This window comes from Ylistrum balloti, unplaced genomic scaffold, assembly GCF_031769215.1.
Source record: "Ylistrum balloti isolate Yb309-2 unplaced genomic scaffold, AGI_CSIRO_Ybal_v1 Utg370772, whole genome shotgun sequence".
In the NCBI taxonomy this organism is placed as follows: Eukaryota; Metazoa; Mollusca; class Bivalvia; order Pectinida; family Pectinidae; genus Ylistrum; species Ylistrum balloti.
In genome coordinates, this window is record NW_026782452.1 from 373,754 (window position 1) to 385,965 (window position 12,212).

The window sequence follows — 12,212 nt, forward strand, 5'->3', positions numbered from 1 at the left end:
GTCCGCAAAAAATAGTCACTTTAACAGTCCTGTACAATAACTTTCCTCTGACCTTTGTCCCCTACAGGTATGATGAGGTCGCCAATAATGTGCAGACTCAGGAAACCATCCTCAACATTCAGTTTGTATTACTGGATTGTTCTCCTCTCAAGTATGCCATCCTCGGCCATTGTCAGGAATGGCAGAACAAATTCACCACCCTCCTCAGTGAGATTGCCACCAGTCGCCTCAAAGAACTCCATGACTTCCTCAAGGATAACGGCACCAAGTAAGCATGCTTCATAATCTAAATTAGAGAAGTGTTCTGAATTCATAAATTCTTATTTAACAAGAAAATTGGAAAAGCAAAATTAATTGACACCAATTTTAAATGGATGTCTTTTAGTGTAACAGTCTAACAGAACACATTATCCTGGAAATCATGTGCCCACAGATTTTGTTTTTTTTTTCAATGAAAATTAATGATCATATTTAACCTTTCTGTGGTCCATAAATTTTTGTGAAGTTAACCTTATATTAAACATGATATATGTTCACATTATTTTTTTTTCTTCACATTTTTAAGATACTGTACATTGTATGTTCAGTATCCATTTTACTGCCTCCAAACTTGTCATTTTTTTTGGATCATGTTTGAGTGACAACTGTGATATCCATTTCCAGTGTAAGCAAGCCTCCTCAGACTTTGGATGAGCTCGGAAACAGTCTAAATCTGTGGGAGGAGCTACACTTGGGACTGGCTGATACAGAGGCCAAGTTCCCACCCCTTCATGACCAATTCAGCATTCTGGAGAAGTACGAAGTGCCCATCCCTGAGGAGGTAACACTGACAGTTGTTTGAATAAATGTATACACTCACTTTCAGAAAGAACATGTCTGTCAAGTTTTGTCTCTTTTTCCAGGTTGTTATGGTTTAGGTAAATTTGGATTTACAATGATTGATTTCTTGTCTTGAAGAACTTGAATGTTATATACTTTGGGGGGGATTAGATTTCTCGTCTAGTGAAGAATTATATGCCCAATATGATATCTACTGGACAATTATCCCGCTAATATATGAGCAAAATTTTCTCATCTAATTTGAAATAAGGACGAGAGATGATGGATGTTTACAAGTCAATATCTGACTAAATGGATGTTGTTGTTCTTTCCACCAGGTGACGGCCATGTTGAATGAGCTGAGCAATGAGTGGGTGACCTTCCAACAAATCCTCATTGATGCAGAAACCATGCTGAAGAAACACAAGGTCAGTGTGAACACATATTCGTCAGTTCTGACCACTGTCTATCTGTTTTCGAGTTTAAGGCCATATGCTGTCTTCAATATTTTACCTGCGATTTGTGTTAAAAGTTATCTCTCTTACGTCAATAAACTTCAAGAAGTCTTGTTTTAGTCTTACGTAATGACCTGGTTTATCATGAGGCTTGTATTGTGATCCGATCACTTGAAGTTATGTTTTTATGATTATGCATCAATAACAGAAGTAGAACATAAAGAAAAAAAACGATAAACTTGCTATGACAATACCATTAACAAATGAAATAAGTTCATGGTTTAAAAATTTCATGATTCTTTAAGAAAGAAGTGATGTGTTCATGTGCACCCATGTTTTTTACAGGCAGTTCTCACGGTTCATACATATCTTATTTTTTCATGGCTTCTTCATGGCTTCTTCATGTACTTTCTCCCAGTAAATTGTATACAAACATCCAGTATCTATCATATCATGCCTTGTGAATTGTAGGAGAAATTCAAGAGTGGATTACTTGCTCAGTCAGAGGAATTCAAGAAGCAGGTTCACAATTTAATGGACGAATTTGCCACGAAGGGTCCATTTGCTGCCAATATAGTAACAGGTGATGCATTGAACAGCGTAGCGGCCATCAAGGAACAATTAGACGCTCTGAAGAGACAAGAGCAAGAGATCAGGAAAGGTCTCAATATCTTCAAGATAGACCAGCCGCCATCAAAGGAAGTCGCCAATCTGGACAAGGTAGGATAATATACTGTGGTTTTAGTGTATAAAGTATTGAAAATTTTTTACTTTTGTAGACTTTTCTTCTCCTTGATAAGGATTCTTTGTAAATTGTTTTTACATCTTTGATGAAGCTTAGGGTTGCTGTGCTGCAGTATTTTACATATTCAGTAATAACCCCAGATATCAATATACATTACTTTTAATACAAGTGTGAGTATAGCTGGACTATAAACCAAAATTTTTTTCAATTGGTTCACACGAGTATGAAAAATGATTGGGTGGTTGGATGAAGTAGTGGAAACTTAGCTGTCACTTAGCTGTCTAGGGTTAGACTCAAACTATGGAGGTGAAAAGGTATGGGTCACCTGTCCGACTGCATGGGTTGTCGGTGCACCCCCATTTCTTCCCACAGTAAGATCCCTTGTATGCTTGCATCTAAACCATATAGAGTGATAAATATAAGTTGAAATAAGTTGTTTCAAAACTGTTGTAAAATTAATAAGTTTATATTTACATTAAAAGTCCTTTACTTTAATGTCACGAGGTCCTTGATAAGTCTTGGAACTTTTGATGTCTCAAGTCTGAATGATCGCTGTTTAAATACCTGACATGGTACAGAAAAAAATTTATTATACATCATGCAGGACTGTTTCATTCTTATCTAGAAGACTTAAATCAATTGTATCAAAATTTCACTGTTTAATAAATAATATCCTCTTTTTCCAATTTATAAAGAAAATGTATCACAAAGGAGCAAATGATACTGAAGTATTTGGCATGGATACAGAATTGATGTATATTGGCATATAATATGCTAAATAAAAGATAATTTTATCCGATGAAAACTTATTTCCAATTCTATTTTATGAAATCTAGGACCTGGAGTTGATTGAGACTATCTGGAATCTGAATAAGGAATGGGAAGGTCTGTGGTCTGACTGGAAGGGGAACAAGTTCACCGAGCTACAGACCACTGACATGGAGAATAATTCTCAGGCCATTTACAAGAAACTAAACCGCTTCAGCAAAGAACTCAAGGTATCAGCTTTACCACTGTTTTCTCCCATCAGTTATGAATTTGTTTATTCCTTCAATTGCTTTCTGTTTTTTTTTTTTTTTGGTTATTTGTTTTGACAGTTAAAAAATTTTAGATATATATATCAGAAATTTTTTTCAATTTGTAGAAATAGCCCTTGTGGCAATCACGGAGGGGATTTAGCATTCTTTTCTCAACTTATTTTGATCAAACTTCATATTTTGATAAAGTGTCAAAATATCTTGAACAGGTTTGTGTTTCAGTGTGCCAGGGTCAATGACGGAAATTTCTTTGCAATATTCTGATTGGTTGAAAATAATCTCGATGCGATGACAAAAGTTAGATATATATTGTTGTTGTTTTAACATTTGTGCAAAATGTTGTGCTTCAGGACAAGAATTGGGAAGTGGTGGATACCAGCAGGAACAAAGTCGACCAGTTCAAAAGAACCATGCCTCTTATCAATGATCTCAAAAACAAAGCCATGAGGCCCCGACATTGGACACAAATCCAGGTATCACATAATGCTATGTTTAAACAAGACAGAGCTGGTTTATAGCTCATCAGTGGTGTACACAACCTCAAACAAAGATCTGAGATGTGTGGTTTGATTCTCCATACTCCTGGCAGTTTATCTGGAAGCTGAGAAATAGACCGGCTTATGCTGTTTTCTTTGTGTTTTTGTGCAAGATGCATTAATGGTGTTGTTCATTGAGGTAGCCACGTGTTTCTAAATGATCCCCTCTCACAAAGATCCTGGCTGGGAACGATGTGATAAATCCAGTCAACAAACACACAAAACACAAAAACCAATTAATTTTCACACTTATTCATTCGTATGATTTTACTCTGTTAAACTTTTCTTTGACAGTACATTTGTTTTTGCAAATCTTACAGTTTTTTTTTTATCATGATATTATAAAGTTAATATATTTGCAGTGGGTTATTTTTGTGGCCTTTCTGTCCTGCGAACATCTCGAAAATAAATTGATCACAAATATTTGTTGGTTTTACAGGAAACAGGTTTAGTTGTTCTTCGTAGCAGAATAGTCTACAGTTCAATATTAAGTCCGAGACTTGAGGGGACTTCTATACATAAATCGGATTTTGTAACAAAAGCCTTCCACATAGTCTTTTGTAGCCAAGAAATGAAAAAGGGCCGCCATTCAAAATACTGTAAAAGAATTTAATTTAGTGCAGTCAATATTTAGCGGTATAAATTTAGAAGTCATACAAGTGGGAAATTCCAGTTCTATTTATAGCGTAATCTCAGCTGTCAGAACAGGCCAACAGAGTTACGGGTATGGTTCACTGATTTTCGGTATGTGATCTTGAAACAACAGTTTCATAGTGTGGTAGAAAAAGGGTGGCACTGACAAAACTAACGTTGACTTAAGACTCTCAGCGCTGAAGCCTGTTCACGCTGCGTGGCTCATGAGAGCCCGTGGCACCATCACAAGAAACGAAGAGCTCCTTATTAAGTCAGTTGGGACTACTGGAATATTTGATGTGTTATAAAAGCAGACTCTCCGAGCCACATTGTGTTACTTGATTGTTGTACAAATTATTGGTGTTAATAAACTGTTTGATAATCTGATTCAAGCATCATGGAAATTTTCATACATATTTAGCGCTTTGATGGTTGTATGGAAAATTTGCTATTATTAAATGACTGTTAAAATTTCTCGTTTTGAATTACACAGAAGGATTCATGTTATTTTGAAACGGTATCCATTTATAAAAAAGACAAATGCAGACCCTGCAGATGTTATTGTCACTCAAGACTCTGGAGTTTATAGAATATCTAATGTCGTTTACAGAAAGACATGGCAAAGGAGTTTGATCACAATAGTGAGGAGTTCACTTTGGAAAAAATCATAGAGTACGGGTTTGACCAGTTTGCCGAACAGATCAGTGACATCTCTGGGGCAGCTACTAAGGAATTAGCCATTGAGCAGGTGAGATGGAATTTTCTTGAACCGGCTTAAATATATCATTATTCAGTGCAGACTTTTAATATCTATTTACATATTACTTGAGGCATTGTTAAGATAGACTATATTTTTGGAGGGTCCTTATTTTGGCAACTTTACAGAATGGAATATAATTACAGAAAAAAAAATACCCCAGAAAATGAAACATAAAGTAATCTGAAGTTTACATGTCCTTTTAGCAGAAATTTGTGCCATCAAAAGATCCTAACCTTTACTGTATCTCCTACTGCAGTGAAAACTTTTATGTGTTGTTGTTGGTTGGAAATGTCATGCTGATTGTACTTTTAATTCCAGGGTCTGGCTGGTATAGAGAATACCTGGAATATCACAGATCTCGATATTGGACCTTACAAGGACAGAGGCCACTTCAAACTCAAGTAAGTCTGACTTTCGAAAAACTGGGTGGAGTTTTCTAGCTACCTGTAATAATTACGAGGTAACAGATTTATTGTAATACCTACATGTATTGATGGGGCTTAAGCTTAATCATTGTAACAAATAGTAGTTAATTAACACTTAGTTAATTGCATAACTTAATTAACTGTAGTTGAATAACTTTCCATTGAAATGGTTGATCTGGTGTAGTATGATAAAGTGAAGCCCTTATTTGAGTGAGCCATGGTTCACTGCACTGTTATGGTATTTTAACCCCGATTCATTTGACCATGCTTCACAATACCACGCTACATTGGTCCCTGTTAGTTTCAATTGATTTATCTTGAACTTGATAACTTAACAATGTTTTGAATGGATTTGTCTCCCCACATAACTCATTGAAAAAAATGATAAAATGTACTTAATCTGGTGTAATCTAATTACAGCACTTTTATCATTGTTTAAAAGTTTATACAATGATGGATTTGGATAACTCTTGTATAAAATATATAGAATCAGAAAGTAGGGAAATTAGAGCGCTAAAAACCGATTACTGAGGGATTAATTATGTTTACTGTGAAATATTTGTGTTTTACATACACGTCTAGGTCAACAGACGATGTGTTCTTGGCTCTTGAGGATAACCAAGTTCAGCTGTCGACCATGAAGGCATCGCGATTTGTGAAGGCTTTCGAGCAGGAGGTTGATCGCTGGGAGAGGGTTCTCTCACACATCCTGGAGGTGGTGGAAATGTTACTACAAGTACAGCGACAATGGATGTACTTAGAAGTGAGTTTTACTGAACTTTTCCTTCATTAAGCCCAGGAGATCAACAAAGATATTCTTACTTAAAGATGTGGGCAGGGGGTGGGGCAGGCTTGTTGAAGAACAATAAAGAATTTGTTGGTAAATTTGTTAGATAAATAGATCAACGATTGGCTTATTGCTGGATAAATATGGTATAGAAGAGAATAACGAAGTAGATGAGAGGGTGACCATGACAGACAATCATGACAGACAGATCTTATTGTCTTACAGACTTACAGGAAAAAAAATTAGTTGAAAATAAAATGAACTATAACAAAATAAAAACAGTCTTCAGCAAATCATATACTTCTGCATTAGGCTTTTGGAAAAACTTTAGTTGTTTCCAAAAAATGAATACATGAATAAAATCACAAAAATAAGAAAATAAAAGTGATCACAGAAATGTTTTCTGTTTTATCGATTTGGTAAAAAATACTGGAATGTTGCCAGAAGTTTTTGTTAAAGTCATAAAAATTTGAACAATTCAAAAATAAATACCAAGACACTGCACGTATGTAAGATTCTTTTTACTCTGTAAAAGGTACTTGATACGTAATTCAACGCCAATGTATTGTTTTCAGAATATTTTCCTGGGAGAAGATATCAGAAAACAGCTGCCTAGAGAATCAGCAGAGTTTGATGATGTCAATGGTAAATGGAAAGTGATAATGTCACGTCTGAACAAAGACAGGAATGCCCTTAGGGGAACTCACCACGAAGGTACTTACTGCAAATCACTTAATTGTCGTGTAAATAATATGTAATTAAATGTAAAATGTTCTGTATATCAGATCGTTACTGACAAATCATAAGTTTAATACTATCATGCAGCAAAAAATTCTCCAAGCAATTTTTTTTTGGGGGCCTTTCAATAATGAGTTGTCTTTTTCTGTAAGTCTTCCTTTATTTTTTCCTTATTGCTATTGTATCAACAATTTAGAAATTACAACAATTCATTTGTAGGTCTGTTGGAGAGTTTGAATGATATGAACCTTAAGTTGGAGGAGATTCAGAAATCACTGGATATGTACCTGGAGACAAAACGGCAGATCTTCCCTCGATTCTACTTCCTGTCCAATGACGACTTATTGGAGATCCTCGGACAATCTAAGAATCCGAAAGCTGTTCAGCCCCATCTCAAAAAGTGCTTTGATAACATCAAGTCACTCGAGATGATAAAGGTAGGATACCTTACTATTCGTAGAAATTAGCTCTGTTTAAGACAATTTAGCATAGAGATATGTATTAAGTAAACATAAGCCATGGGTAATATCACCAGTAGTTATGATTCATGGTTGTTCTGAAATAATTCACAACTTATGAAGACCTTCTGACACCATAGAGTTATATTTTGAGATTAGAAATGATAGGAAGTTTACAGATGAAAAGAAAAAAAATTTAAATTATCCAGAAATTGGTTTTTAAATTTATTGAAGATATGATTCTCTACAAAAGTAAGTAGGAACATTTGTAGGTGACAGCGTTGAAAAATTGTAAAAAGATAATGGAAAACCTCACGCTGAAAATATAATTAGTATAATCTCAAGATCATACTGTTAGGGATCATTGCCTACACTAAAGTGTTTTTCAATCAAATTCAGCCAAGTTTGAAGTGGGAAGCATCTGGAATGTGGTCGACAGAGGGAGAGTTTGTCGAATATGAGAAGCATGTCTACCTGGAGGGGCTTGTAGAGGTAAGTTTATTCTACCATGTTTTGAAATAGGTCTTTCCCTTCTCACTTTACTAGGGAAAAAAATTTTTGTGGGGCTCAAATTTTTTTAAGCGCCAAAAATCAATTATTTTGTGAACACTGTATTTCTTGGATCAGTAGAACTCAATAAATCTACTGATATTGAAAATTAATGTAAAATTAATCAATTCTAGGACATATGAATTAATGGATATAGTACATTCAAGAACTCCACGAAACAGAAAACTTTCACAAAAATTAATGATTTTGAAGTAAAACCTGAATATATGGATATGAACATCTGAATTTTTTAAATTATTGATTTTCAAGAACTTGAAATTCTGTGAAAGATTCAAGACATGTCTTTCTGAATTCCTTGTTATAAAATGTATGGTAGGAATGATCATATCATACTGTGTTTTCATTGTACAAAAATGAAGTTGTAAGTTGATATGTAAAGTTGGCATTTTTCAACGGATTAAAACAATTTTTTTATGGTTTTACTAAAAGCTTGAAACAAATAAGATGTATGAGTATTTGTTGGCAGGTTTGCCTAAAATGTATTTGTTTGCAATGGTGAAGCAAATGGAAAAATAAAAAAGATAGGAAAAGTTCACTGTGTGACATAATTGTATTTAACAGGCGTGGTTGTGTGACGTAGAGAAGACCATGAGATGGACATTGAAGGATGAACTGAAAAAGTGTCGTGTGTCTCTGAAAAAACACATGACGAAGAGAGACAAATGGATTAAGGAGCATCCAGGCCAGGTAAAAAAGTTACAAGTTGCTGTAATAACAATTTTGTGGTGATCAAAATATGACATTAAAAATACAACTACAAGTTTGCTTTCTACAACATTTGATAAGTTGACGTGTGGTTGTCCATTAATTAAATAAGAGTAAATCCATCTAGTTCATATCTTATCTAGTTAATCTTTGACGAAGTTTTCGAGACCTGTAGTAAAATCTGCAGGTCAGCCCTAACTTTGACTTGAAATGTTACACTACAACTGTTATAACTGTTATATCTTGTTTGTCAACAATGTAAATTTCTCTTTGATTGTTTGTTTTTGTTGTTTACACATCAAATTCAACTGTGAAATATTTGAAACACAAGCAAGACGTGAAGTGATAATCTGGAGTTTTTTTGGGTTTTTTTTTGAGAATTGCTCTTTTTTTTTCAGGTAATTTTATATACATGCAAACATTGATTTATAGATGTAATGTATATGTATCATTAAAATCCAATAAATTGTTTTGTATTTCCAGTTGTGTATAACAGCAAGTCAGATGCAGTGGACAACTGATGTAGAGAGAGCACTCAAACTGACAAGAGACCGCGGGGACAAGAAAGCTCTCAAAACAATGAAACGTAAACAGGTTAGTAATGATGCTTGTCAATGGAATGGCTTCTGTCCAGCAAATTTAACAGGAAATGATGTTTTTCAGAATTTGAAGGTCAAGGTCAACATAACTTTTTATGGAAATTGTCAAATATTGAAATTTATTTGTATGGAACTGAGGTGTTCATGTTCTAGATATTTTGCAGTCTTACAACACATATTTATATGTTTCCTATTATCATCAACTATTTGTAATCTTCTCCTTAGGTTGCCATGTTGAACAAGTTCTCAGAGGCTATTCGTGGAAATCTTTCCAAAATGCAGCGGTTGAAAGTGGTTGCCTTGGTTACCATTGAAGTGCATGCTCGTGACATCATTGAGAAGCTGATTAAGACTAACACATCAGATGAGAATGCATTTGAGTGGCTCAGCCAACTTCGTCTGTACTGGGAAAAGGTTGGTTGAGCAGGAATTGTCTACAATGTAATGCTTATTTGAATCACCTTGTCTGACCATCCGACAGTCTGACCGTCCGACAGTCCAACCATCCGACTGTCAGTCTGTCTGGAATTTTGTGTCAAGATCTATTAAAGTACCGAAGCAATATTTCTCAAACTTTGCATGCTATAACATATAGTTATGCCACTTTTTGTTTAAACTTGATCAAATGCTGAAGCTCATTATAGTCTATAATTTGACATAATAGGTGTTCCAAAACCATTGCCATGGAAACACTTTGGAGGCTTCTGATTGGTCCAGATTATTAGATATTATCTGATTAAAATGAAAATTGGTTTAAAAAAAGTTTAAGGGGATGACAAATACAATGATACCATATTTGGAAAAAATTAAAAGTATTTCCATTTGGTTGCCATGGTGACTTACAATATATTTTCAGTGATAAATTGTTTATATCTCAAAAAAGAAATCTTTTCATTGAAAGAATGTATTAAAGAATGTATTTCCAAGAAATTTGATTTTTATATATCTGTATGGCAGTGAAAATTGGTGTTCCATTTTACCAACATGGTCATCTTAATGATGGTGAAAATATATAAAACTGAAGACTGTTTGCAATGCAGAGATGCCTTTGTTTCACCTGTGGATGTGTTCTGTTTCAGTCTCCCATTGATGACTGTGTTGTCAAACAGACCAACACCCAGTTCCCATACGGATATGAGTACCTGGGTAACTCCGGCCGATTGGTCATCACACCACTGACCGACAGGTGTTACATCACACTGACCACAGCTCTTCACCTCCACAGAGGAGGTAGTCCCAAAGGACCTGCTGGAACTGGTAAAACTGAGACAGTCAAGGACTTGGGCAAATGCCTTGGAATGTACGTCATCGTAGTAAACTGCTCTGAAGGCCTTGACTACAAGTCCATGGGTCGCATGTTCTCAGGTCTGGCACAGGTAAGTAATGTAGATCTACAGTTTTAACAACTCTTTGCTGTTTGGTGGAAAATTTATATTTCCTTATGTCGTATTCAAGCTTGTAGAATACCACATGAAAACATGCAACTTAAATTTTTCAGAAGAAATATATATTTCAGAATTTTCAAGTTGAAACTATTAAAATTTATTTTTGAAGTTTGAATTATGTGGAAATCGAATGCTTGATTCACTTATATCATGTTTAAAAAATTATTGCAGAAAGCAAATTATAAAACATCAAATTATAAATCTGAACATGTGGCATACTTAGTATGTACCTAGTAAATAGCTGGAAAACTTTTCTAATCTGTACCAAGTGTGATACATATATACCTGGTCAATATCATACATTTCTGTTCTGTGATTTGTTTTAAATCAATATTTATTGTTAACATCACTGAACCTGTGTTTTTTTACAGACGGGTGCCTGGGGTTGTTTTGATGAATTTAATCGTATCAACATTGAGGTGTTGTCTGTGGTTGCCCAACAAATCTTGTCCATCCTCAGTGCCTTGGCTGCCGGGTCTTCTCGGTTTGTCTTTGAAGGTCGTGAAATCGACCTGGTGTGGTCGTGTGGTATTTTCATCACTATGAACCCAGGTGAGTTGTTTTTGTGTAGCAGAAGTCAATATATATTACACCCATGCTATTGTGTTGCTTATGTTCATCCATCATATCCTGTCCCGTTACTTCCTGTGCAAAACCAAATTCATACCTTGAAACTATTGCAACTAAATTAGTTGATGTTTCCTCATAGTATCATAACATCATGTTCTACACCTGATCAGATTCTGGTTCACACTTACCCTATAGTATCATAACATAATGTTCTACACCTGATCAGATTCTGGTTCAAACTTACCCTATAGTATCATAACATCATGTTCTACACCTGATCAGATTCTGATTCACACTTACCCTATAGTATCATAACATCATGTTCTACACCTGATCAGATTCTGGTTCACACTTACCCTATAGTATCCTAACATCATGTTCTACACCTGATCAGATTCTGGTTCACACTTACCTCATAGTATCATAACATCATGTTCTACACCTGATCAGATTCTGGTTCACACTTACCCTATAGTAAATCTAACATCATAGAGAGTTTCTATAAGGCATATGTAAGGCAGTTTAGAATGGGATTGAAAGTTGATAAAATTCTACTTAAACTGAACTCAAATTCTACAACAATTTCTAGAAATACAATCAACTCTATGTTGACAAAGTTTTAAAAACAAATAAAAAAAAAAAACCATTGTGCTACAGTAAACAGATCTCGTCAGAACTTGAATATGTCCCTTGTGTTTTGTAACAACTAGCTCATGCCATGTTTACATACAAAAGAAAACTCCATGTTGCCAAAATACTAGCTTTATCACCCACTTGTCTTGTCCTCTATTCCCAGGTTACGCTGGTCGTACTGAACTGCCCGATAACCTGAAGTCCATGTTCCGACCGATCGCTATGGTGGTACCGGACTCCAACCTCATCGCAGAAATCACACTGTTTGGTGAAGGCTTCGGAAACACCAAGGTTGGT

General features: G+C 35.1%; 1 protein-coding gene across 1 annotated transcript in view; it reads left to right on the forward strand.

Annotated features, from left to right (window-relative positions):
- LOC132558230 (dynein axonemal heavy chain 2-like) overlaps positions 1 to 12,212 on the forward strand; it is a 74,422-nt gene that overhangs the window by 17,944 nt on the left and 44,266 nt on the right. Inside the window, exons 20-37 of the mRNA XM_060222772.1 lie at positions 68 to 268; positions 664 to 820; positions 1,158 to 1,247; positions 1,746 to 1,994; positions 2,856 to 3,017; positions 3,407 to 3,529; positions 4,836 to 4,973; positions 5,304 to 5,386; positions 5,993 to 6,173; positions 6,773 to 6,911; positions 7,155 to 7,372; positions 7,793 to 7,885; positions 8,525 to 8,650; positions 9,152 to 9,262; positions 9,493 to 9,681; positions 10,347 to 10,643; positions 11,084 to 11,264; positions 12,079 to 12,206. Of these exons, the coding sequence (XP_060078755.1) occupies positions 68 to 268; positions 664 to 820; positions 1,158 to 1,247; positions 1,746 to 1,994; positions 2,856 to 3,017; positions 3,407 to 3,529; positions 4,836 to 4,973; positions 5,304 to 5,386; positions 5,993 to 6,173; positions 6,773 to 6,911; positions 7,155 to 7,372; positions 7,793 to 7,885; positions 8,525 to 8,650; positions 9,152 to 9,262; positions 9,493 to 9,681; positions 10,347 to 10,643; positions 11,084 to 11,264; positions 12,079 to 12,206 (2,866 nt within the window). The remainder of the gene's footprint in view (positions 1 to 67; positions 269 to 663; positions 821 to 1,157; positions 1,248 to 1,745; positions 1,995 to 2,855; positions 3,018 to 3,406; positions 3,530 to 4,835; positions 4,974 to 5,303; positions 5,387 to 5,992; positions 6,174 to 6,772; positions 6,912 to 7,154; positions 7,373 to 7,792; positions 7,886 to 8,524; positions 8,651 to 9,151; positions 9,263 to 9,492; positions 9,682 to 10,346; positions 10,644 to 11,083; positions 11,265 to 12,078; positions 12,207 to 12,212) is intronic.